General features: G+C 41.0%; 1 protein-coding gene across 1 annotated transcript in view; it reads right to left on the reverse strand.

Moving 5' to 3' along the window:
* Positions 1-696: 696 nt before the first annotated feature.
* Positions 697-27,982, reverse strand: part of LOC132979037 (potassium/sodium hyperpolarization-activated cyclic nucleotide-gated channel 2-like) — a 34,670-nt gene continuing 7,384 nt past the window's right edge. The window contains exons 3-8 of the mRNA XM_061044485.1: positions 26,529-26,690; positions 18,558-18,776; positions 7,979-8,125; positions 7,539-7,779; positions 7,277-7,441; positions 697-6,746 (exon numbers count right to left, since the gene is read on the reverse strand). Coding sequence (XP_060900468.1) covers positions 5,797-6,746; positions 7,277-7,441; positions 7,539-7,779; positions 7,979-8,125; positions 18,558-18,776; positions 26,529-26,690 — 1,884 coding nt within the window. The 3' untranslated portion in view covers positions 697-5,796. The remainder of the gene's footprint in view (positions 6,747-7,276; positions 7,442-7,538; positions 7,780-7,978; positions 8,126-18,557; positions 18,777-26,528; positions 26,691-27,982) is intronic.

The raw sequence follows: 27,982 nt of genomic DNA on the forward strand, positions 1-27,982 counted from the left end.
AAGCCGCATGGAGGCAACATCAACGACGTGTCTAAACCTCACCTTGCATGTAATTTTAATCTTTCTATCTCAGTGTGCCATGCATAATCACTGAGGATCCAGACAGCAGTGTGTGTGTGTGTGTGTGTGTGTGTGTGTGCAGAGGAAAGAAAATAGAGAGAATGGGTGGGTGCTGCTCCCAGGCTGCCAGAGGAGTGTGTCCTTGGACTGCCCTCATCTCTGACGTACACACCCACCCACCCTTTCACACACATGCACACACACACACACACATGCATGCACACCGCTGCCACTGGTTCATTTACTCTCTCTCTGAATCAGACAAACACAAATGTAGGGCTTTCATTTGCACACACGCTCTTTGGTACAGGAATGAATACACTTGCTGCTGTTCTCTGCTGTCTATACACACACACACACACACACACACAGATTTACACACGTGCAAAGCTCTTAGACTGGGCTCAGACATCTCATCAGGGATGCAGCAGAGCCCCTGTCTGCAGAGAGGGAGAGAGAGAGATCTCATCTATTGTGGGGTAGAACAAGGGTGGAGGGGTTGTTGGCTGATTTACAAGGTTAACGTGTGTGTTTGTGTTTTTGTTTGCAGCGACCGTTGTAACCCCAGGAGCTACAGTAAATGTTCTTACACACACACACACACACTGCAATGAATAAAAAGTCCACACACAGATATAAGTATGCCAATGCGCTCATCTTTTTATTGCACAACAATGTATCGTCTTTTTACGAACGCTTAAACGACATTGCCACTGACTGACAGACCAGCTTATTGAGAGAGACCAGGGTGTGGCTCTGTGTACTTGGCCAGCAGAGGTGGTGGACAAGACAGCCTTTTAGACGCAGGATCAAATCAGAACACACTGGCCCCCTTGCTGCCAGCTGTGCAACTCAGTCTGAAAGGACTGGACGGCAGTAATATCATCAGTATCCCCCGACCCCTTCCCTCTTGTGATCCTTTGAGATCGATTTGGAAATGCTGTGGCTTGGGCTCAGAGCTGATTTGTTCCTGGACTGTAGACATCAACTTAGACAGCGCTGGAGTTCTGAAATACTTTTAGTTAAGAGCAGAAGCGGAGCACAGCCTGAGATGGTTGCAGATTGGCCTCCAGAGAGAAGGAGAGAGGACACACGCTTTGTCAGATATATCTGTGCTGTTGACTACATGGTGCTGGTAAAGTGTGTCTGGATGGCCACACTGAGCTGCTCGTGCATGCTGTGGAATGCTACTAAAGTCGTTTCTAGGAGCATTACAGTGTTGGGTTTCTTTTTTCGAACGAGTGGATTTGTGACTGTGTAACACTTTCCAGCTTGTGCCGGCGTCTCTCTCAGCTGCATGTGGGTCTAAAACCCCCTAAATGGCGTCGTATTCTCAAGTGGGACCAACATTATAGAAGGAAAGGCACAGGAACACACGTACACACACACTAACACACACTAACAAACTCAAGCACACAATACACAGAGTCCTGAAGCAGAGAGAAGGCTTAGGTAAGCTAAGCAGGCTACAGTAGCTACGACACAAAGGTTAAACTGTAAGACTAAATAAAATCATTGTACAGTAGTTGGTTCTTGACAGTGTCTAGATCTGAAGGTCCCACTAAGAATCGTACACAGAACTCTGCTTAGAGAAGAAAAATACAAGCATGCACTCTGCTTGGAGCTGTCAAGGGAACTCAACTCTGGTTTGAGATCGTGACTGCTGAGGCTTGTTCAGCCTTGGAGAGATTTTTTTTTTTTTTTTTTAAATGGCAAACACCAAATTAGTGTGCAACCAGCGTCAGTGCTTAAAGACCTGTGCATCAAGACTATTTTTAGAAAGATTTTTCAGCATGTACAGTATATGTTGAGTGTTTTTTTGTTTTTATATTGTGCAGGCGTCTCCACCGTTTTGTTTGTCACTTTTGTTTCTGTGTAGCAAGCAGGTCATCTAAGCTAACGTCTAGACTGCCGATATCCACCAGAAGCCTGTCAGAGCTCACCCTCTAACTGTAGAAAATGTTTTTAATACAGCAGGTTGTGGACAAACACGACAATGTGCCCCACATCTCTGTTTATACCATATGTACAGAACATGAAAGTACAGAGTACAGCGCGCATGGTGTTGGAAGGCTCAAACCAACAAAAATGTGCAATTTTGTGTTTCCCAAATCAGGGAAAATTATATATACTGACATTGTCATTTTAATTCAGAAATACTAGTCATCATCTAATTTTTTTTTTTTTTTTTTACATATATTGCAAGTTGAAAATAAAAACACATATTTGCATTTTTACAGGCACATACATACCACAAAAATAGACTATGTGGAAACTAGATATACTAGGCACAAGGTATATACAGTCCATGTGCATGGGGCACATTGCAAAAACAAGAACCAAACTAAATATACTGATAAATCAAAGACACTTTTACAAACAAAAATAATACCCTGATTTGCTAACATATCAACACCAAGGCATCCAGTACCCTTTAATATCTGGTACAGAAAGAACGAGAGGTTTGAAACGTAGAAACTCTCAATAATTGTCAGTCAGTGTCAAACAAGTATGAGGGATTTCAATCCCACTTCACAGCAAGGTCCAGAAGAAGAACCATTAAACAATCACACTTTGAACCCCCTGTCATTGGGCGAACACAGCGCTGTGTCACACACACGTCGACAGCGGCTGGAAGCCAGAACACACTTGTGATACGGACACAAAACGGATATCTTACAGAAGTGTGTGTGATGTTAGCGCTGTATCAGGTTCATGGCGGAGGGTTTGAACAGAGTGGTACTGATCAAAGTCTGGGATGCAATCCTTTGAGTTGGAGTGAGTTACACTTTATCTTACTGGATGGATGCAATGAAATAGAGACGGTGCCTGATATTGCCTGAAACGTTCCGGTAGCTCTTAAACTCTCTGTCCATCTCGCTCTCACTGACTGTGGACTCATTCAAATAATATCAGCACAGTCCTGTTAGCAGCTTAATAGGGCAAACTCTGGTATTAGCACAAAGGAACAGGGAAGAGGACTAATTGATTGCACTGAAACAGTATCGAAGCACACAACAGCTATTGACTCAAATGGACTCGGTTCATTCACAATCGCATTGGCATTTTGGCATGTACCTTTCCCATAGGAAATAAAAAAACAATACAAAGTGATGCTGATGAAGCAGGTTGTAGAATTGTGACAAACAAAGAACAAGATTTAGTGCATGTGACTGATCAGGAAAAAAATGTAAGTGAAAATGTGGCAGCTCTACAGAAACAATGAACCAGGGTTTACAAGCCATATAATGAAGCCCTTGGATAAAAACAATCACCTATACCTTGTTTCGAAAAGATCTCTTTGATCAAAGCAAGTGTCAGCCAGTTTTGCTTAAACAATCTAAGATGCTCCTTTTTTTTTCAGCCAATCAAAATGCAAGGGGAGTCTTTCAGCATGGTTAAATCAACAGGTTGATTATGGGAGGATGGACAAGTGTACATAAATCAATGGCAAGCCACGCTGCAGCACTCAATACATCTCTCTGGAAAGGTAGCAAACCTGAGTGAAATGTCCATCGCATCGATTTTACAGTTTGGCTCTGGATTGATTTCTCAGAGCCAACAAAGTTGCACGCGGTGTTTATTCAACACATTGAATCAGCTGCCTATTTTCTACCCCGATTGGATTCACTTTTTGTCCTTACTTTTTAACCAGATAACAGCTCCAGGAGAAGTACTACAGCCGTATGAGCAGAATAGAGCATCGATTTTCATTTTGATTACAAGGTCGAAGTGCAACAGAAGGTGCTTAATTGAATGTCCTCAGTGCGCGCTTTAAAGTTCAAAGCGGTTACAACTTGATCTTGTTCACGCCGAGAATTAAAAAAAAATAATAGAAAAAAAGTATCCTCTCATGTGTAAGGGGTGGTGTAAGGAAAGGAGTGGGGTAGCATACAAGTAAAATACAGCAACTTTCAACCCAGAGAAGCATCATAGAACTTAAAAAGATTGCAGACACTCAGCAAGACATACAGCAACGCCCACAACCCCCTTGCATCATAAAAGCCTCTTTAAACCTCCATCCCTTTATTTACATGGCAGTTTAAACTGATTAGCTGTCTTCCTTCTCGTATGGCATACATTCAGCAAGAGAAGGCTTTAAGGTTCAGCAGGATCATTGATTTTGAACAAATAGAACCACAGCCTCAACCATATCTAAAAATTTGAACAATAGGATCGAAATGTTGAGACATTCATGGGGGGTTTGAGGTGATCTGAGCACACAGAGACTTTGATATGGAGCAAAGAGTTTTTAAAGTGAGGCATTTTTACCCCATGCCGCCCTTCCCCAAACCCCCACTCAGTTTACAATTTGAATGGGCTTTAAAGTGACATTTTTGAGGATCTGACTTGCTGAATTCAAAGCGTTGGTTCCTCCTGTGACTTTGAACCTGTTTGCTTCTGTTTTCTACGAAAATGACACAGCCTCTCATTCCCTCCAACATTTTTGGTTAAGGTAACAACATGGTCACTGGATTACAATACCTCAAGTGAAGCCACAATAGCTGCTGGATTCTTTAAGGTTTCACATTGAGAATAAAACAAAAGGAGAAAAAAAAACAAGTTCACTTTCCTGTACAGCATATGTATAGATATTTATATTCATATATATTTATATATAGGCGGGGTAGAGTATTGCAGAATCATATTGCGTGTGTTAATCAATAAACCTAGACAAAAAACAAGCAAGTATACAGTATGGGTTGTTCACAAATGTTTCCTTTCGATAAAGCTCAGATTATTTAACCACCTTTTGCCTTCAGAGTTACAATCAGAACACCGGCTGAACATCTGACCGCCTCCGAGGTGTTTCATGAAAAACAGGTCAGAGCAGACGTCAGCATGTCAAACCGATTACGCTTGACAAAGCAGTGCAGAGAGTGTGTGAGTCCATTCTCTGAAAATAGAACCAAAAGGTAACCAACAAACTCACGCACACAAACTTACGCCCACGTATACACAAACACACAAACCAAATATATGGCTTCTAACGTTGAATCAAGGCAGTTAAATAAATGGCATTTTCTTCTATGTTTCTTTTTTAGTTGATACAGACACAACCAGACTTTGTGTTCGAGCTCAACTTTGGTTTGGGTAGATACAATGAATATAATATCCCTCTGACTTTTTCATCAACTATTTACACATCGATGTAAGATCGACCAGCGGTCTAAAACACTATTTCACTACTATTTGAAACAATATGAAGAGCAATGTGTTCTTTTGCTACGACAGCTTATACAGAAAAGAAATGACACTCAAAAACACTTTGAACGCTTAAAATGTCATTGTCATTTGACCTCAAGTCCCTGATTTTCATTTTTTAAGTCCAGCTCCAGCTAGATTGCATTGCATGGATTCTACACAGTATGCAATAGTTACATTAATCGTACTCTTCTTCATATCTTTACAGTAAAGACAGCGATATACAGTAGGTGTTTGGAAGCAGAGTGTAAGGGGTGATACTAAGACTAAAGGTGCTGGCACAGTAGACTAGACCAGTTCCACCTTAAGTTATACTAGTTTAATTGTATAGACTCCTCCTAGCCAAAGTGTCTCAAGATTTGAGTTGCTCTTTTTCTTCTGCCGACTCAGCACACAGTGCATCCAGGTCCAAAGATGTGTGGCGCTGGCGGTAGCTGATTGGTCATTCAGCAGGCTGACAGATCAGCTGGACTGACCTAAAACAAACAGATTCTCCTACAAAAAAGGCCTCTTTCCTGAACTCTACCAGGGTCACAAGTTGGAAGACAGCCGGGATCTGGCAGAGTCTAGCTCTGGAAGGCTGACAATTGAATCTTTCTTGGGAACTCCAGAGTCTGGAGTTCCTGATCCAGCAGCTGCTGCTACTGCCCCCACCCTAGAGGGTTCACCGGGAGGGGGCGTGGAGGCAAAGGCAACCCTCTGCGGAGCTCCTGCCGATCTCCCAACCCCGGACGGCCCCGGCAGGCTGGCATGAGACGGCTGTGGGGGGCCAATGGAGTTGTTAGAGGTGCGGGTGGATGGTGGAGGGCTGGGAGCTGCAGAGGCAGCTTGTGGTGTTCCCTCCTGGGGGAGTGAAAGCTGGGATGCAGACAGCACCCGGGTATCCTGGCTCAGGCTGCCTGTATGAAGGGAGTGGGTGCTCTTGTGTGAGGCCGGCCTCTGCTGGGTCTGTGTGGGGCTGGGTGCATGGTGCTGTACAAGGGACAACTGGGAACCAGAGGGTCCTGCACTCGCCATGTACTGGAAAGTCCGTCCTGAAGCAGCGAGTGGGCTTTGGACGGGTGGGCTGGAGATCGCAGATCCAAACGCCCCCCCAAATGCCTGAGGGGGGTGAGACTGAAGAGGAGACATGGAGACAGGACTGGCCAAGTTCTGCATCACTTGGAACCTTCGAACCATTCGAGGAGACTGCAGTGTCCCTGGGCCCACAAGAGGACTCGCCATCTGAGGACAGAAGCTCATCGCCACTGCCTGCTGCAGAGTAGCGATAGCAGAGCCCGACTGCGGCTGGCCGGGAGGAGCAAAGATACCACCGATGGAGGGGGTCATAGACATGGCCCGCGGTCGCTGGAGGTCCACCAGCTTCACCATCTCACGGTCGTACTTGACGATCTCCTGGATCATCTCGTTTTCCTGGTTGTTAAACACCCCAGAGTTAAGATCATGCTGAACCTTGTGCATCAGGATGGAGTTCTTTTTTCCTGAAGATAGAGAGAAATGGAGCGATTATCACAGAGCCAAATGGAGAAGGACATTACAGAGAGGACAAACAGTAGAATTCATGAATGGTAACAAGCGAAATTGGAACAAGAGAACAATATGAGGTAGATAAAGCATGTGATGTCCTTCACACCAGGTACATCCTCCTGCAGAACAAGCCCTGAGGAAAATGGAAGTGTCACTCTGTCCTCTCATCTACTGTTACATACTGTAGTCCTGTGTCATTTCGAGGGAACACTGTAGCTCATTTTACTGCAGATTTCAACACTTGTGTTCTGGAAACATTAGTGAAGAGGGGAATTAGTTCTATTTCTGTACATGAGGTTAATTTCAGAGTGCATTTAATTTTTTTTTTTTTACAGTTTTTTCTTTTTTTTGTCTTTGTTAGGTTTGTTAGACTTCATACATGTACTAATATCGGGTTATGATCACATGATGTCATGCTTGTTCCATCTAAATGATGATTTAGTTATGAATGTATAGTTTGTTTTGATAAGTTAGGGATTTTTACCAATGCGGTCCAGACGGTCAATAGCAACAGTCTCGAAGGCTCGTCTCATCATGGGATACTCTTCCAGCACCTCGTTGAAGTTGTCAACAGATAGTGAGTAGAGCCTACAGTAAGTCTCTGCTCGCACGCTGGCTGTTCGCCGACCTCTCGTCAATAAACAGATCTCTGAAAGAAGGAGGAAAGAGTGTCACATCTTAAAATGAAGAAGTTCTATATAGCATCAGCAGAATGCAACAAATGTAAGCTGCCAACTGTATCACACCTCCAAAATAAGAGCCATCAGAAAGTTTCATTGCAAGGGTTCCCTTAGTGATGACGCTGCAGACCCCATGCTGAATGAAGTACATTTTCTTCCCGATGGTTCCCTCTCTTATGATGTAATCATGCGGCTGGAAAACCTCAAAACGCAGCTTGGTCAACATGGCGGTGACAAAGTTGGGCTCTGCATTGGCGAACAGCGGCATGGAGGCGACGAGCTTACGACAGTTGAAGTTAACAATTTCCTAAGAAAAGACAGTGTTAGTGTTGAATCTGTCAAATTTGCATATGAATTACTACACCACCAGAAAGTGTCTACTTTAAGCATATGTGAAGAACAAACAACAAATTAACACATTTGTCATTCTTTTAATAATACTGTATGTCCCTACAATAAAAATGATACAAATTGACACATTTATGATGACATTGTGTGCGTCTTACCTCTCTGAGAGGCTCGCTGAGTTCTCCTAGAATGCTCTCCTCATCAAACATCTTGCCCTGGTATCTGTGCTCATAATAGTCATGGATCTTCTGTCGGAAGTCAGCAGGTAGCTTGTGGAAGGACATATACTGCTCCACTTGTTTGTACTAAGACAGAATGGGACAAACAGAGATAATGTTAATGCAAAGCATATGATAATAAAACATCCTTATTTCCAACTCTATGGCTGTTTAATTGTAGTGTCCTGCTCAAAGGGTGAGTCTTGTGATAGTCTACGTTTTTCATATTGTCTGAAGAAAAAAAAAAAAGGGCAAAACTAACTTATTTTTGACTCTTTAGTCTTAGCCGGATGTAGATTATTCATCTGGAACATTGAGCTCCATTGTTGTCAAAATACTATCAAAGCACAATAAGTGAGCCTAACTGTAACACGTAACATGCTCTATCATTACAACAGATATCATTTATTCAAAGTTAATCCAATGTACAAGGTCCTGCAGCTCTGACACAACCAAATGTGTATTTCTGCAAAGTTGAAAATAACCCCACAGTTAAACACATTGCACTCCTGTTAGAGTAAGATTTGTGTTTACAATATATTACAGTGTCCAGATGATTCATGAAACTATCAGGTCTTTTAAAGTATAAACCTAAATATTTATGACAGGTTTGTAAAGACTGAAACAACTAATGGGATTGATATTTTGATCTACGGTAAATAAGTATTGCAGATCAGACTGCTTGTTTTTGACTTTCATGGACTATTTTTGACAGAGACAAAGATATACAATAGTTCAAGTTGTATCCATTAAATACACAAACCAAAAACTTGGAACAAAAACAGCTTTGGAAACAAGACAAAGTCAACCACAGACCTTGAAAATACCTCTAGACGATACATTTGAATAAAAGTTTAAAGGCATAAGGGATCAGGTCATGTGTGTTCATGCATATCTTTACACACCTTTGTCTATACAACCTAGCCTTTTACCTGTCACCACTTAAAAAGCACAGGAAAACACATTATTTTTTCTAACATTCAGCAAGTTGTCACAGAGTTGAGGTTTTACCTACAGTCAGAAGTCAGTCTAATTCGGCAGCAAATCCCAACTTTATGAAGGTCATGATGTTCAGTTAATAAGAAAACTGTTTACAGGATGCTGATGCAAAGCTGTAGTTGATGGTGCTGTTGAACTCTATAGCATCCAATGAGATTTATGAAACATGTATACTCTGGTAGAAAACAATACAATAAAAACTTCTTATTAAAACCTAATGTGATTCAATAGCACCACAAACTGAAAGTTCAAAAATCAAGGTCATCAATAAAATACGCAGTGACCATTTGACGATGAATCAACAGTGTTTCACCCGATTTTCTTCCAGTGACTCAACAAACACAAAAAGAAGCCCCAGCACACGCCCTTCAGCTGTCAACTGAAATTATCACACTAACCGCGGGATCAATGTCGCCTAGCAGTTAATCAATGCCTGATCAATGGAACGTAAAGGTTCAACACGGCAACAACACAAACAATCAACTTCTATTGTTGAGATATGATAATCACAATCCATGCAGAGTAAGCACTGAGGAACAGACATAGCCTGGCTGCAGAAAGAGGGGCGGGATAGATGATAGGTAAACAGAACAGACAGGAAAATGTCAAGAAAAGATTTGTTTGTACTTTGCTGTCAGACTGTGTGTTCTTCGACCCAGCTTAAATGAAAAGCTATACAGAATGCACAGCTCAAGCCTGCATCTATGAAGTGGTCTGAAACAGATCTGAGAGGCAGAGTGACAGCTCAGCAGGCCGACACATACCGTACTATGGACTGTCTTCACAGAGCAAGAGGGTCATCGTCCATCTCCATCCCAAAAAACTCTTCTGAATGTCACATAAACTATCAGCTGTTATTATGGGACACCTTCTGACTCTGTGTACAGCAGGTCTGCTTTGAAGTAGCGCGACCAGCCCGCAGCTGGAGCATCCGAGGCCACTTCTGTGTCCTGTCAGGGGCCCGGAGCAAAACAATGAGGCCCACCTGCTCGTGTGGTGTTACAAGCTCTGGGTACACAAAAGCAACCAGATAAATGTCTCGATTGGAAATTGTTTTCTGAAACAGACAGAACAGCTCCCTGTTTGCTAAAGAGGGATATATTTGGCAAACAATGGAACTACTGCACACTATGAACATTTGTTTACACCGGGAGAGTCCTGTAGTACAAGGTAATGAAATCCAGCCATACAATGATTCACATTTCAAGCTGTAAACAAAGCATCTTATATACCACACTTATTCCCACCTTCAGCGTCTGCAAGGTACGCACCAGGCTTTTAACTAAGTTTAATAAAAACCTCTCTGCAGAAATAGTAGATTCTCAGGGAAGGGTCATGGAAGAAAGACAAAGTCTGCCTGCGGTCGGTGGTAAGGGCAAATGGGTGAGATAAACATCACAGGAAAACCTTCCTGGAGATCTCTTTCGGGGATCTCTAATTTGGTTATTATTTAAACCACCATGATACTTACACTATAACTGTTACTATATCTGTGCCTAAACCAACGGCAATAGACATTAAACATATTTCAAGATTGGAGGAGAACAAGCATTACCCGTCTGTATACAACAGAAAACTTGATTTACAACATGACATAAGAACATGTTGACAAACCCTTTTATAAAGTGATTACAGTTGATGTGATTCTCTCAAATTTGTTTTGGCCAAAGTAACGAGTGAATATAAACTTCACAAATCTTCATCATTCTTATTTGGGTGGATATCTTGTCCTATCCATTCCTGGCTGGACTCTGTGACCCGCAGACATCAGCAGACAGTTGGCATCTTCCCCTGCATTTCTCTGCCAGGTTTGCACTTCAACTATTTACAGTTCTTGTTTATTTTAGGCAAAGCAATGCCTTGTGTTCAGCAAATGTGTACATTCTCAGCTGGATCCTGGTGCAATTTCCTAAAATGATGGATAGGCTTTAAGTCCAATATTGTCACCAAATATGGATGGAAGACCCTGACCCTATGACCCAAATAAGACTGGTCTTGTCCAAATCAAATTCACAATGCAAAACACCTTAAGGTTTCTGCAGCCAATTCTTTTTTAGGATTATGCAAATTAGTTACCATGATTTGAATGAAAAACTGACTATTAAACATCTCCATACATGTTATGATAGTGTTAGCATTTTGTGTATACTGATGACAGCATCTAGCTCACAGTAGCCCAAAACCCTGTACCAGCATCAGGGGTGAAGGAAGAAGGAAAAAAGGAAAGTCACTCCCTGATTATGTGTTGATTTAATGCTACTATGCAAGAGTCACAAAACATACTGTTTCTGTAGAATGGATGATTGTATGCAGCGATCTCACTTTGCTACACAAAGTGTTGACACACAGTCAAGAAAAAGAAATGTGTGCTTCAGACTGATGCCATCACCCAGACTTATCCCTTCTGCCATATAACATAAACATAAATAAACAAAACATTATTTTCAGAAATCCATGTAAGGAAAAGTCTCCCTCTCAGAGGCAGCTGTTCGGCTCCTCTGATGGAATTACACAACAACACAGTCTCACCTGCATGAGTGACTCTGCTTCCTGACATCTGCAGATGGAGAGTGGCCTGCAGAAATGACCCTGTGTCACAGCGCTTTACCCAACGTGTCAGAGCTAACACTGCAGCTGGCGTGCAGCTCTTACAATAAAATTGCTGATTGTGGACAAAGCGGAGGTGTGAGGTTAGTCTGGCAGCAGGGGGAAAACCTCACACTCGCCGTAAAGAGGCGGCAACAAAGAACATGACGTGAAACTCATGCCGCGCAGAGGATTGTGACTCAGCTGAGTGTGAATGAATGAGGCAGCAAAAGCCTATCTGATTGGACTTAGATGGTGGCATTTAATGACTTGACTTTGAGGGCCATGTCACAGTGTGCGGCATCGATCATCAACAGGCGGACCTGAAATCTCTCCAGTGTCACAGAGGAGAGGAAGCAAGCGTCAGAGCATCCAAAGGAGAATGACAAACAAAACTAAATGATGAAAGTGAAAATTACATTTTCATCCATTTTCTGTGTGACTGTTGTGACTTTATGTGGCAATGCGATGCTCCACTGACATTTTGTGATATAAACTGCTGTGTTTTACAGTTTGGACTCTTTTGTCCAAATGCACAAAGCAGCCATTTACGTCTGATGTTAAGGTCATGTGCTGTTATTGTTGTACTGCAGTGTTTAAGATTCTTAGTCGTAATAATCTGTAGTAATTATTACTTACTTTTGTTGTAAGATTTATCTGACTTAACATGTCGCCTGTTCTCAGTTGGTCATCACCTCCTACGAACTACGAACAGTAAATCTAGGGGGAAATCGACCAATATGATCTATCATGTTTAAAAAAAATTACTCTTTCAGCTACGAACAAACAACAGTTAACATAAAAGACCTTAGCCAAATGGTTATATATTATTTGTTGTTGAAATAAGACAAGAGCAGTTCGATCATTACCATTTTCATTTACTCACAGCACAGTACAACATCATGTGAGCTATCCACCTCGGGTGTGACGGAGGGAAATGGCAGCTGTGTGAATATGGTGAATGGAGAGCTTTGTCTTGATCATTTATTTGCATTTAGTAAAGCCTGTCAATTTCTGACCCAAAATAGCACTAATCTATTTATCACCCCCCCTGTCAATTTCCCTCCTTGTCTCCTCTCCTCTCCTCTCCTCTCCTCTCCTCTCCTCTCCTCTCCTCTCCCCTCTCCTCTCCTCATTTGAAATACTAATTCAGGTTCATCCCAAATGTCCATGTGAATGTGTAATTAATTCACTCCATTTGCTGCACAATAGCCTTTTAATATTATGAAGCATATTCACCAAAGAGAGAGAGATCAGATAGTGGTAAGTTTGAGCTTGTCTGTCTTCATTGGCAGATGTGTATTTAGGGAGGAACAACACACTGTGGTACAAAGTCTCATTAAATGAAACAAGGCTTCTGAGGCAACACTGAAAATCTTTTATTTCAGTCAAAGGGACTGACGACCAAAGAGGACCAGCTGATAAGAGCTTGTTCATCAGACACGTTTTCTACAACAGTAGTGGATATCATTTGGCTCAAAGCAGGACACACTGTTTTTGTTGTAGACGTTGGCACGGGAATCTCTTTGGCCACTATCTCTTCAAAGTCAGCCTGGTTCTGGATAATTGGAGCGATCAGTGACAACAGACAGACTACTGTTGCTGATGGTGGCATAAAGATGAAGAGAGAGGAGGGGGTCGGGTAGAAAACAATACTATTTCCTGTCCTGTGTAACGTCTCGTCAGAGAGCTCAGACTGCTGTCTGCTCTCCATCTCAGTCTTGCTGACTGAGATATTTTTCCAGGACTACAAGAGAGAAGAGCTGATTCGATGTTAAACCTCCTGTGAGGCCCCTAAGAGCTGATTATTTATTCAAAACGTGCGTCTGTGTAGACCTTCAGTATATGATCCGTTCACTGTCTGTCTCATGTCTGAAATGCAGTCTGTGATCTAAAGGAAAGCATGAGTATAAAACCCAAACATTAATTTGTAAATTGCTATAATTCTCTTAATCCACAGGTCTCAAGAAGCAAATAAGTAGTTCTGCAAAGATTTGATTCTTAAAAAAAAAAAAAAAAAAAGAAGCAATTTTGTGAATCAAAGAGTTCAGCAGGCCGGTATTTTAAATACTTACACACAAAGTGCACACAAAATCTAATTTGTGTGTTAGGGGCTTTTTATGAAAGGCTTATTGACATGACACAGGTAAACATTAAATTAAACATTAAAATAATGATGGCTCACATCTGTTACGCTGCTCCAATTTCACTTCCCTGGTGCTGGGCATTCTGCCCTTAATATTATTATTAACAGCTGTGCCTCTACTGCTCTGATAAATCAAAGTGTCAGGAAGTGATGTCACATACTGATTAACAGCTGCTGAATGCTAAGTTTGAGAAAGGCAAACTCTGAACTAAACATAGTCATCATGTTGATGAAATAAGACAAGTCATCAGTTGAATGATGTGATAATACACTAAACCGCTGCAGTCACATAGACATTGTTTTTGTAACAAAGTAGCAGTTAGTATAGGAAATTGTAGTGTAGTCCAAAAATGTTTTACAGTCAATTACTGCTTAAACTATTCTTGCACTCACTTCATCCAGACAGCATAACGTCTTCTCTGCAGCTTGAAACATTTTACAATGCAGATTTCATACAATACTATACACCAACAATATTTCTTCTCCCTGCTTTCACCACAGCTTGACATTTGAGTGTCCTAAATCTTTGGTGTCAAAGGTCAATCAGATTCGACATTTTAACCAATAGCTAAAGTGGTTTGCCCCTCACCGATGAGGTGACACTAAGATCCCAAAGGAATTGTGAGTTTTAATTTTGTATGAATTCAAGTCTGCAATAGATGTCAATCAAGCCCACAAAGTCCATATGCACCATTCAAATTGTCTAATTAGACCATAAAACAGTCACATCAGACTCATCGGACAGTAAAGATGTTTTTAACTCAGTGAAAATAAGTGTTGACAGATTCATTTTTTTTACTAGTCTGCAAAAACACCAATCCTGACTTTTGAATAACAATGAACAAAACTTAGATGATTAAAAGAGAGATTATGAAGAAAACGTCACGAATATAGAATACTACAGAAGGAGCAATGGGGCTAACCAACGTGGGCTATAATGTGAACACTAAGGATGGATTTTTGGTTCTTCATTATTCTGCTAGAGATGCATAAATGCAGAAAAAGACATTTAAATGCTGCAAATTTTTACATAAAACATGGTAATGTCAGAATACTGAGGGACCAAAAAACCACGTCACTTATGGCCAACCATGCATATCTGCATATATCAACGAACATGAATTTTGATGTGCAAATTTCCTTAGCTCAACACACCACAGACAGCTATAAAGGCGGAACATTAAAGGTGGCACAAGTGGGACTGCCTCCATGCATGTATGTAGGTCTGTCTGCCCCTCTGCTGTGTGTCACTGTGCACCATGTATAAATAACTCAGAGGTCCCTGCACAAAAGCCACCAAGTGGAAATCTGCCTAAATTTAACCAGCGTGGATTGTGAGTTTGACATTACTGCTGATCCGAAATGGAAACTCCGCACAATGCTTGCTGCAGCCTCAGTAGGGCTGCACCAGACTGCCAGCAGACGTGTTGTGCTAACACTCTCCCAATGAGAAAAACGTCACTCTCAGTCCTATCTGGAGGCGTGGCGAATTCAGCCGGCAGCATCAGCCACACTGGCATAGCTGCTACTTCTCTGCTCTATGCGTTTTTCTTTTTTTTTATAAACACGTCTTTAGTTGAATTACTAATCCTCACAGAGCAGCCGGAAAAAAAGAGAAGAAAATATGACAACTGGTCAGAAGAAGGGTTTTGGGGAAGTGCAATTTCTTCCCTTCAGCAGAAAAAAAATATTTATATATTCTGTGGTGAGGCTGGGTTAGAACAAATATTTAAATATGAGTTAATACACACAGACCAGACAATTTGTGGAACAAAATTCTGACATTAAAAACCTGCATGTTTCCTACTTCTCAGTTTATCCTCAGACTGAACAAAACAGGCTGTTTGAGGATTATACACGTTTGTGTGACTCATCTCTGCTCCTAAATACATGAGACTTACGTTTTTGTCAGTGTTCAGACTGCTTATGGTGCAAATTTAACACTTAGGTGACTTTTTGTTCACTGTCAGACAGGAAAAGGGATGGGTTGCTTGTTCTCTTGACCCCTAATGTGGAAGAAACATGTAGGAAGGAACCAGATGGATTTCCCCCCTAGCCTTTTAACTTCATCCAGGACACACAGAAAAGACAGCAGCACCAGTAATCACTTAACTTGCTGAATCGCTGTCTTCTAAACCCTTTATTGGATATAATTTATACCCAAGGGTCCAGACTCATGGCTGATATACCCCTACAGGAAGTTTCACACAATACTAGATGGACAAAAAGACACCATGAACACTCTAAACGACTGCAATCCATATCTTGCAGTGCACCAGAAAGACTTGTCGACAACAAGGCCGTTTCCGTCACCCACAGGTTTCCCCTCCCCCTCTCTGTGCTCCCTATAGCAGATAGTTAGCAGTAGCAGTGTACCTTTCAAGGACACCAGCACCAGAGAGGAGAGAGAGAGATGGAAAATAGATGAGAAATGTATACTGAAGGATGAGGGGAGAGAGGAAAATTAAGCTAACTTAATTAGCTGCATTTGTGAAGGGACCATGTACAATATTGAATATAAATGTTGCCATTTGATGCTTTGTACCAGAGAAAGCGCAAAGCTTATTTGCATCTGCAGGTCAGGTTGAGATATTAAGGAGGTGGAGGGGAAGACAAGAGGGGATGAGAAAATGTGAAGAGGGCAGTAAAAGATGCATAAGAGATGATACAGAGTGCAGATAGAGTGAGAACCGGTGAGCGAGTGATCAAATAGAGAGAAGGAGAGAGAGAGAAAGGCAGCCATGGTTGCTTACGTCACCTTCAGGATGACATTGGCAGGACACACAGGTCTGCTGCCTCATCAATTCTACTGCTGCCCAAGGGGACATCATATCACACACACACACACACACACACACACAGTCTCTCTCTCTCTCTCTCTCTCTCTCTCTCTCTCTCTCTCCCTCTCTCCCTCTCTCTCTCTCTCTCTCTCTCTCAACCCCATCACACACACACACAAGCATACGCCCAGCCCTTGGCAACGTGGCTCTACCTGGCCAAACACACCCGCACTCTCTGATTGGATGCTGAAAGCCAGCAACACTCCCCCTGCTCCCCATCGAGTGAGACTCTGCTTGGAAACAGACAGGCTGCGCTGTTACCACCTCAGGCCACTGCTGCAGCACGTCTCAGCACCGCTCTGATCCACATCATGTTTTAAAAGATGTCAGACAGGCAGAACAAAACGAGCTATCCGCCTTTAATGACAAAAAAGGCATGAGGGGTTAAACAGGATAATGTGTGATTAAGGTTAAAATGCGGAGGAGAGTGTTTGGGTGTGATCTGATGCGGCACTGCAGGAGAATACACAAAGTTACACACAAAAAAAAACACAGTTTCTAAAAATTCACATTCATTGTATCAAAACCCTGCGCTCTCAATACATGAAAAGATGACGCGGGAGACTCGAATTTCCATATATCAGCAGCAAATATTCAGTGATGCAAAATCCACTGCAGCCAATGATTAACAACAAGAGAGAAAGATGTGATCAAGATGTGATTGTTTAAAAAAAAAAAAAAAACAATCTCAACCACCAATGAACCTCTTCAACAAAACTGACTCAACCCTGGTTCAGTAGGGAGAAAACTTACAGCCACACATTATTAATCAATATTTACATTCTGACACCCATAAGGTCATATGGGGTTGTAACTTCATACTATGACATTTTTAAGAGTGATTCATTCACCCACATTTTTAGGCTGCTGCAAGTAAACTTTAAACAATATCTCTCCAGGGCGGTAGAGACCGATTCTGATGCTGTTTGGAGCATGTCATCCCCCACTCTCTCTCCCAATGTTTCCTGTCTCAGGCAAATTAATATCTCTCCTTCATCAAGCTTTTATAATATGAAATACAATCAATGAACATACTACTCACCGAAACAGCTCAAAAACTATCTGGCTCATGTTTATGGGTGCATTTACTCACAACACGTTCTGTTTAACAACAAACAGGTTAAACTACCAGCTAATAATATATATGAATGGAATATTGAACGATGTAATGTTTAAAGTGGAATATCCACTTAATAAGATCAGTGTTGACACCAACTAATCCTAAAACCAATAAAACTATATGACAAATTGTAGGAGATACCAAAGATCTAAAGATGCCTTTCATGTTAGAGTTTAATGAAGCCACTCTCTATAATCTTAACATGAAGCAATGAAGAAGTTACTGGCGAGTCTAGAACATAACTTCCCCTTCATTTTAAATGAATCCTTTATACATTTCAGTTTTGGAACAGTTCAAACAAATGAGAGAATACGTGTTCAATAGAGAGTTTGTAAGCTGTTGATTTTAGGAGGTTTGTGAGCGCATAAGACAAAATGAATCTTATGTTTCCCCTGTGTTATTAAACCCTATAATGCCATGGGTATTATATTTGATACAAACATTTCTGAGACCTATTGCATCACCATAGGGTAAAAATTTAGCTCAAAACCCTTTTGTATACAATTATTTTTTTACATTTTGTTAAAGGGCCAAATTAAGGATTCAAATTCAAAACATTAGAATTTTCTGTCCATTATTTATCGGGTCAGGCGTTATAGGGTTCAGTTAAATTAAGTAATCCTTCTACAGGTAGTAGTTTTATATTAACTAAAAAGCATAAGAGAGATGCTCGTTTTCTCTAAATGTGGGCAAGAAAACACTGAGTATTTTCAAAAATGTCGAACTTCTACTTGGAAAATACATTATTAAAATTGATATCAATGTGTTAACAGCAAACAGAAAAGTGTTGAGAAGATGGCACAAAGTAGACTTAATGACGTTCTTTACCTTCTCCTGATACTGGCGTCTGGAGGAGTCCAGGGATTGTATAAGAGCTGTTGCATGACCAATGAAAACCGCATAGCATGTAGCTCCTACAATCATACTGAGCATGGTGAGCCAGATATCTGATAGACTCTCCGGGGCCTGTCGACCATAACCGATGCACAGCATGTGACTCATGGCTTTGAATACAGCAAAGGAGTACAGCTCTGACCAGGTATCATTCTGTGGAGAGAGGAGAAAAAAAGAGACAAATAAAACGTCAAAGGACACCAGTGTTACATCAAAAAGGCATGTTTTGAGGCACAGAGGAGGGGACTAAAAGGAAATCTTCGGGGATGGCGAGGTCATGGAATAGCACTTACACAAATGAGAGCTCGAGGGAGAGAGCTGCATTAAAAGAAAGAGGTAGGATGAGGAACGACATCAGGGGAATCCTTCGAGGCCTAATCAGTAAAGTGAAGACAGTTTGGAAATTATTTCCTTTGAGAGAAATGATAATGAGAGGTCATTAGATATGCCCTTACAGAGCTGTGTGAGTAGGAATCTACTACAGGAACATAGTGACAGCCAGGCAGCGGTCACCAGGCTGCTTGTGTTCACATTCATAAATGAACAAATCTAAGGCTTAACTTACAAAAACATCAAGAGGTATTAGGCATGTTTCTGGGTATCTATAATAACATATTGTTCAGAGTGCATACTATTTACCTTTAAATATGTGTTTTTACAATGATATTGTATGTTTAAACCTTTCATCAGAAGAGAGGGAGTGTGGCTGGGCAATCCACAGAAGATTGATTGATCTGATACTTTGGTCTGCAGAGCTTTCTTTGTTTCCCTTTTCTCTTTCATTAGCACTGAGTTGTGACCGCCATGACCCCAGCATGAACACACTGCTGTTGCCAATTAATTCAAGATAAAAAAAAAGAACATGGGACTGAAGCCATTTTCTTGTTGGATTAAAACGACTCCCTCAGACAAGCTATCCTGGGTAATGAAATTGTATTTATTAAATCACATCATCTGTGAAGTTAAAAACAGCAACCCTGAAAACATCTTAAAAGCACAAAAAAACGACATTTTCTGTCACGATACTGACTAGAACACAGTCCTTTCTAAAAGTGTGCGAGAGTACATAGAGGTTACAGTATGCACTCATGCAACAAGTAACTATATCCTCTTTTAAAACCTATAAAAGTGCATTAGCAGTCTATTAGCGCATCTGCTAACATTATACAGTACACTTCCCCCTCCCTGTTTTTTTCTGATCTATGCATTAATTATTATCCCATCACCATCCTGTTAAAACAGTGTTGTCTAAAGTGTCAAATTGTCATACGCCAAGAAAAAAAATGTTTTCAGCTTTGCAAATTCAAACTGTTTTAAATACGTTTATTTAGATGAAAAGGTTTACCAAAAGGGAACATTGGATCCTTCAGTAAAATTCACTATATTCAGGTACATGGTTTTCACATGAGCTAAGACTGTGAAAGTGAAAAGAAGGAATGCATGTTGTGAAGGTATTGTTTATTATTATTATTATGCAGGTATTAGCTGATAAAGTGAGGAATCAAATAGTTGAATGATGAAACACAATACATTTTTTGATATTTAAACCGTACATATGGTACAGATTGAATTATTTTTGCTTCTCAAAGGTAAACCTCTGATGCTTTGTTTTTTTAACAGTGTGAATTGTTAATTTTTATGTTTTTTTTAAGTGTTAAAAGACCTTGTATCTATTTTGACAAAAAAAAAATGTACAAATCCATAATAGAGTGCTAAATATAGACTGATGAATAGTTAAATGACTCATTAGTTGCCTTAACAAGTAAACACATGTAATGACATGCAATTCAGCAGGTGTTTTCTGTAGATGAAACTGTTACGGACATGAAAGGGCCACACAGTGATAGAAGGGCTCCTCCGTCATGAGCAGACTCCAAAAATAAATACAGCTCCACCAAGTGGGCTGAGGCTAAATGGTGTATGTGCAAACAGAAAGAGAAACAGTGGAGTGAAACAGATTGAATAATAGATGAACGATGAGCACTTCAATTCTGAAATAGCACAGGCAGGAGAGAGGGAGAGAGAGACTCCAGTACCCTCATAAGTCTCAACAGCCCTCCCCAAAGATTTCAGTTTGGCAACTATCCGAAGCTTCGTTGGTAATCACTGTCTACATTAGTCTGGGTGAAGTTGGCTGATAGCGCAGGGGAGCTTTAAATTTATCCTCCAGTGTCCTAAAACGCCTCTTTGTTAGTGTTGCTGCGACCTTGCATCGCAACAGGCCTCATATATCTCATAAATACACTCTAACATAAATGTCACCTGCCCGGCAGAAAGTCAACATGCAGGTTAGTTATAGCTCTCGTAGGGACAAAGAGTTCTAGCATCTGGTTCAGGGTGTTTGTTAAAAGTCACACTAGCAGCATTTGGCACCTGTAAAGCTTAATAAGAAAGGAACCGAAATACAAAATTTAAAAAAAAGCTTAAAAAAGCTTCTTTTTTTTTTCAACAAAGCTCGTCTTAACAAAAAGGTCTTTAGCTGCAAATACCAGAAAGGTTTATTAAAGGCTTTTTTTGAGCATTTATGTGTTATGATTGGTGTGTGTTTGACAAAGTGACAATGGAGTCAGCAAAAACAAATGTCACACTGTCACAGGTGAGAGTTTGTGATATCACATGTTGGGTTAGCTGAAGAGATGTAGGAAATACATTCCCTGTTTAACCCACAGTTATACATAAATTGTGTTTAAAATCCTCCAGTTTTGATTATTTTTCTACTTTGTTAATATTAAGCAGGTTATATGGTATCTGCAATTTGGGCAAACCCTAACCCTTAGCAAGGAAGCAAACCTGGTCAGGATGGCCTGAGTTTAAGTAAGTGAGTGAACATGGCTAAAAAACTCCAATTATGATTAGTAACAGTTATGAATCATTTATGTTTTACCATCAAATTAGCTTCTAATTCGACAACCATAATATCATTGGAACACTATTTGTTAACCTGACAAATATGTTGATTTGGAACGGAATAATGAAACATGAATTTGCTTCTGTACAAAACATGATATGCAATAATGTGGACACTTGGAAGAGTAAGATCATAAATAAAATGATATAGGTGATAAGTTACTTGCTCGTCGGAAGACTAGAAAAGCGATACAAAAGCACTATGCAAGCTCAGGCTCATTTACCATTTACTGACTGACACTGATTATTCTTTGATGGGAAATCTGCAGATTGACTCTGCTTTGTAACTTGTAATAAACTGCCTATTAGCCTATTGCTTTTTGATTCCCTATGTGATCTTTGAAACCCACCACATTTCCCATGCTTATATTTTCTAAGTGTCACAGAGCACAGGGTACAGCTCAGGCTGATGACAGAGTCATTATTTCAAGAGGGATCATTTTCTCAAAAATGCAACATGAATCCTTCCATATGTAGACAAGCGATAATCCACTTCTTAAGGAATCATCCTCTGCACACCAATAACGTCTGTACACAATTTTATGGAAATCTTTCAGAGAACTATTGAGAAACTTCGGTCTAGTTAAACAGGGTGGAGCCACGGCTGACCAGCATTTAAATCCCTGGCATAACGCAGCTAGTTTGGCTCAAAGTCATGAAAAGTTCATCCAAAGACACACAGGAAAAATATATTTTAAAACATTTATTTAAGTACTCGTCCCGTCACTTTATTTCTCTTTGCACAAAGTGCTGAAAGTATTTTTTTTGGGTCTAATTGATACAGGGATGGAAGAAATCACAGGGTGAAGCAGATCACATAAAATTGAGTTAAATCACATTGAATGACCGACCACTTTGTTTGTCCATCGTCCAATAATCCAAACAAAAAACTGAAGATAATCAACAATGCAACAAAGGTTTTGGCCCGTCCCTGTCACACACCCACCACTTTAGTCTACAAAGGCTTATCTGAGTTTATTGTACAGTCAGCTTCCCCTCTCTCTCTGTCTGTGTCTCTTGCTTTTTTCTCGTCTGCCTCAGTGAGTGTGTGTGGTCTCTTTGTAGTCTGTTTGGTGGGCAGTGAAATATGTTGTTTCTGGATGTGAAAGGCAAGTCATCCATTGTTCCCTGACAGTTCATTATGAGGCCAAAAGAAAATAAAAAATTCTCTTCATCATAAATTGTTCTACTTTGACTCTTGTACAGGTTGTCAACATGCTTATTATTTTATTTTTGCCAAAATGGAAAAGATTCAAACATGTTTGTGTAACTATCTTATGCGAGCCCTGAATAAGATAGATTACAGCTTGCCTGGCTACCTTTAGAAGAAGAAGAACACATACTTTATTAATCATGTGAGGGGAAATTTTCCAATTTTACACTCTGTTGTTAAACATGTAAGAGAAAAATCCAGCCTTTTTAATAGACGTGCTCTATGCCTGTTGGGGTGCTCTGTGAGACAGTTTATTATTGATGTTAAAGAGTGAGGGAGAACACACTCTTTACCACTGGAAGTTTTGTTTATTTGGGAAAGTTGTATCATTGAACAACAGAGAATGACATCAATATCACAGTAACATGGAGAGTTTAAACAAGTCCGGCCTGGATGAGACAGGGGTTCCGTCGTTGCAGCCCCTGGGTACCTGGAGCCAGCACTAGCTGTGGGACTAATGAGCTCCGGCTCTAACACATCTCTCTGCCCCCGCTGTCACAGCCTGACCCACCGTGTTTTCACCATCCCTGCTGTCAGAGTCCAGGTTGAACTTGCCGTTAATATCTTGGTTATAATTTAACATAACTCAATGTCATCAAAGAGGTACACTTTCCCGACTGAGAACCCCCTGCCCCCCCGGACCTGACAATTCCAATCTCTAGGTGGTCTGAAGTCTCGTGCCCACACCGGGCAACAGTAGCCTGCACTTGTGATGAGTAGATTTCAACAGAAGTTACCTAAGTGCTTCTTGTGTGAAGTTTAAGTGCAGTAACATTACTTGGTGCATGAGTAGGATATTCCAGAACTGCTTGTCCTCAGCACAATGAGATCCTTCAGAACAAAAACACCTGAGTTCCTCTGGGACAGAGATAATCACATCCTCTCCTCTGCTCTCCCAGGAAGCAAACACCACCCAATCCCCAGTCCATTTATAGAGGCAAGACTGCAGCTTTCACTTTCCATGTTTGTATGTCGTTACAGGCCAGGGGAGTAGTTTATATCAAATTTGCAAAGTCCAGCAGCTGACTGGAAATACTGTTTGGTCAAAGTAGGTGAAGAGAGTAAATAAAAGGATTTAACACCTTACATGACAGGCTTATTTCTGCAGAGGCCGCGTCTGCTGATGGTGCGGGGGATAATAGGAGAGACACGTCTCTGCGATGTAGACTCTGTCAGGGATGGGTTCACACATAGTTGTAAAGACAGTGTTGAAATTGTACACCCTGTGTCTGTCACTTAACGCTGTCACAAGTCGCCTCTAACACAGTGATTATCTGCCCCCAAACGCTCTCTGCTGTGGAAATGAACAATGTGATATACAAGGCTGCATACAGCTAATAATAATCATAAATTAAAATAATTAATGGTTGGAAATCGAGATGTACTACAAAAACAACTTGTGTTCCCCATGGTCTTACGACTTCCAGTGAATCCAATTACTGTGCTGTGGATGTCATTCAGAGTTACAGAGTGTTCTTAATGCCCTCCATGGGTGCAGCCTGTGGGCCGTACACTGCCACCACAGCCTCTGTAGGGTGTGAGGCTTGATGGATGGCCTGGCTGTAACACAATGGATAATGTTACAAGTTGTCAACCACTCAATAGGGGGGGTGGTCTCAGGTGGCTATAGTCAGCCTGTACCATGCCAGAGCGGCCCTTTAGTTTCAGAGTGACGGCTCTCTGGAGACTGACTGTCTCTGATTATACACAGAGAGCGGGCAGTGGAGAAGTCAGTGGCCTGTCAGACCAAAACTTCATCATCCTGAACCTCAGACTCGGCTCTATACACAGAACAAGTCGTCCTCTGAATTGTCAGGTAAGTTCATAAAAACAGGAATATTCAAGGTCCTTGTAGTGGAGGTTGTATTGCCTGAAGGCCTTTTCAGGGAAGGTTAAGATGGTCTATGTTATCCATATAATGATATAATGTGATTTATTCTGTTGTTGTTTTTTGACCTGACATTGTGTTAAATATATTTACTGAAATAAAATGTATGTGTTTGTGTATACTGTATATATGTACTGTCTATTTGTGACTGCTTCGTAATGTTTACGTTTGAAATTTGTGAAAAATACCCATCACAAATTTACAATATGTCACCATCAAAGTGACTTAAACAAGTCAGATCAACAAATCTCTCTGCATTTTATACTGTTTAACTTCTATTTTGCTGCTATCTGTGCATATTGCATATATTTGGGCGGCTGTGGGTCCGTTGGTAGAGTCGGTCGTCTCCTAAACAGAAGGTCAGGGGTTCAATCCCCAGCTCCTGCATGTCCGACGTGTCCTTGTCCATGTCACTTAGCCCCAAGTTGCTCCCGCTGCATCAGCGGCGTCATATGAATGTGTGTGAATGGGATTAGTTTCCTCTGATGGTCACTTTACTAAGAGCCTCAGTGTGTGAATGGGTAGGTGTGACCTGCAGTGTAAAACGCTTAGAGCAGTCAGAAGACTAGAAAAGCTTTATATAAGCTCAAGTCCATTTACCATTAAAAGAAAATAGATTGATACTAGAATCTATTTATTCAGGATCAGGTCATCATCAGATAATTTTTATTTAAATTGTAGATAATAGTAACATTTATCAATATACCTCCATATGGATAACCAGCTCCTTAACCAATATTATAATAAAAGACGTTATCAATACTTGCCAAATAATTGCACTAACTCTGCACTAGGTTTCTGTCTGACAAATTAAACATGGAGGAATTTCTTTCCAGTCACCGACATGGAAAATCTGACATTTATTCTCCTTGTCACATTAACTTGTTTTAACTGAAATTACTTTTGTACAGCAATAAAAACAAGAGTCAGTGCTGTCGTCCAGGAAATATTTCAAGTCTTAAATTTACGGACGTGTTCACGGCAGGCCCTGGCAGAACCCAATCTGTTTAAAGCCCCATTTGGACGTGTGCCTCGTGTCTGGGTTTGTGTGGTCGCCCCTCACTCAGTCAAAGGCTGGGCTGACAGACAGACCTATAAACAAGCAGCTTTTATCTCTGTGCTAGAGACACAGCAACAAAGAGCCCAGCTGCCCGGCCGTATCCACCCCATCCCTCTGTTTTCCCCTTTTATCTTTCCTGTCATCGCCCACCATGCAGAAAAGGAGGCATGTAGGGATCCAGAGGTGAACTCAAACCTCTCTGCCTTCTCTTTCACAGCGTCTTCATGGGTATCCTACATTTGTTTCCTATGTCTGGCACAACAGCTGAATGCTACTGCAGAGGGCAGTGATAAGAGTAATTTTCTTGATTTGTTGGAAATAAACATTAAACTTTTCCTCCTGAATCAGTTCTAGCATAATTACAATATTAAGGATAATAACGGTTCCCTGAATAGTACAGTGCAAGCTTTTCAAAGTGGACCACATTGAAGCAAATGGTTGATAACGATCACAGCTCACCTCAAGGACCCTTCAATTTTAGCCAAGCTATCAGCATAGCTCTTGGGATGGAAATGACCACCCTTCACTTCAGCCAACAGATAAATACAAATATCTCTTCAAATATTGGATGGATTCCTTTGAAAAAATGGTCATAATATTTATATACCTATTTCATTAATGCCGACATTGACTAGTTGTCAACTGACTTTTGTTTTTTACAAACTATACTAGAGCTTCGGCTGACAGTCACACAATATTTTCTAATGATGGTCCGAAACGTCAATCAATATTCTGTGACCATTGTTACCTCTTTTGTGAATCAACTCAGAACAGAAGATGTAAATCTAGTTCATATAAGCTGATTTGTATGCGCAGACATGAATCTCTGACACTAACCTCCATCTTGTTGAGGGACACCCAGCAGTCTGAGGGGAAGTCCTGCAGCATTGGAACAAGGAACTGTAGGCAGCCGTCCCAGTGACACAACAGCAGCATCATACCAATCAGGTTAAAGATCCGCATCACCGCACTGGCCAGGTCATAGGTCATATGGAAGATCTAGATAGAGACAATGGCAGAGTGAGGGAAAATTTACAATGGGATGGGATGTGTGTTGGATATGGAAGATAATTTAGAAAACAAGACATTCATTGCTAAAGATGCTGTTTGTATTTATCTGTGGCATTATAGGCTTCCCACTCAGCTCTACAGTCTCCTATGGATCGTACCAAGTTTGATTAATAAGGAGGGGAGACAGATTCCCATCAGTCCCAAATCAAACCCAGCAGGAGACAGCAAGATATTTTTTACACAGAGATACATGACATTAATCAGAGGCTCATACACACACACACACACACACACACACAGTCTATTCACACGCTCAAAACACTCACAAAAGCCTGAAGGCACACTGATACAATAACACAGACAGACATGCTAACATGTACACAAACCAACAGAGTGATGGACAGGGACCATCATGATCCTTAACAAGTGATAGTCTTTGTTGTCCCACACATCAATCATTCTGAGTCGCTGGAAGTTCCTGTAGTTCAATCACCTGACAGACTTCAGGATGGGACCTAGCACTTACCTTGTTGCATTCAACACCAACATCATCTTTAAAAGCTCTTAATATGTAGAAGTGTTGGATGAGCCTACTATGACGAACTGAGAAATGGGTCATCTGTTACTCAGTGCAGCTGAGGGAGAAGTGATACTCTGTGATGGGAGTGATGAGGAATGAGACTGGACATGAATCACATGTGCTGATCTTTCTAAAGCTGCTTAACCTTTATAGGGTTTTTACTGTCAGTCTTTATCAATCAGAAACTCACAAAAAAATACTAATTTGTCATATCTTCTTGACTTAGGATGGATGAGAGGACACAGCCATGTCGTGTTTGCTGATGGAGATGTTCAGCACCACGGTCAGCTCTCAGACACGTACAGGAACCTAAATCAGAGTTGTTTTGTTTCCAATACCACAGTCAAAAAATGCCGCTGAAAATACAGTATGGGGTATCAGCGAATACCCCAATTAATTCCCCGTTCTACTGGCTGTTGATGGCCAACACATTTTTAGAATGACAAAGAAGAACTGGCTTCAGGTGCAACAACCAGCTATTAAGGAGAGTACTTTTTGGTCAAAGCTAGCAATACATAATCAATCAGTGTTTAAGAAAGAAAAGACTGAAGGGAAAACTGTGAGTTGAATGAAGAAATAAAGGATGTCAGGGGGGGCGGCAAGCTGAGCCGCCAGTAGAATTAGCTTGTTTCTAGGTACTAAATCTGTTTTCAGGTATGGATTCCATCAGTGAGTCAAACCATACAACAATGACAGCAAT

Source organism: Labrus mixtus, chromosome 8 (genome assembly GCF_963584025.1).
Source record: "Labrus mixtus chromosome 8, fLabMix1.1, whole genome shotgun sequence".
Taxonomy (NCBI): Eukaryota; Metazoa; Chordata; class Actinopteri; order Labriformes; family Labridae; genus Labrus; species Labrus mixtus.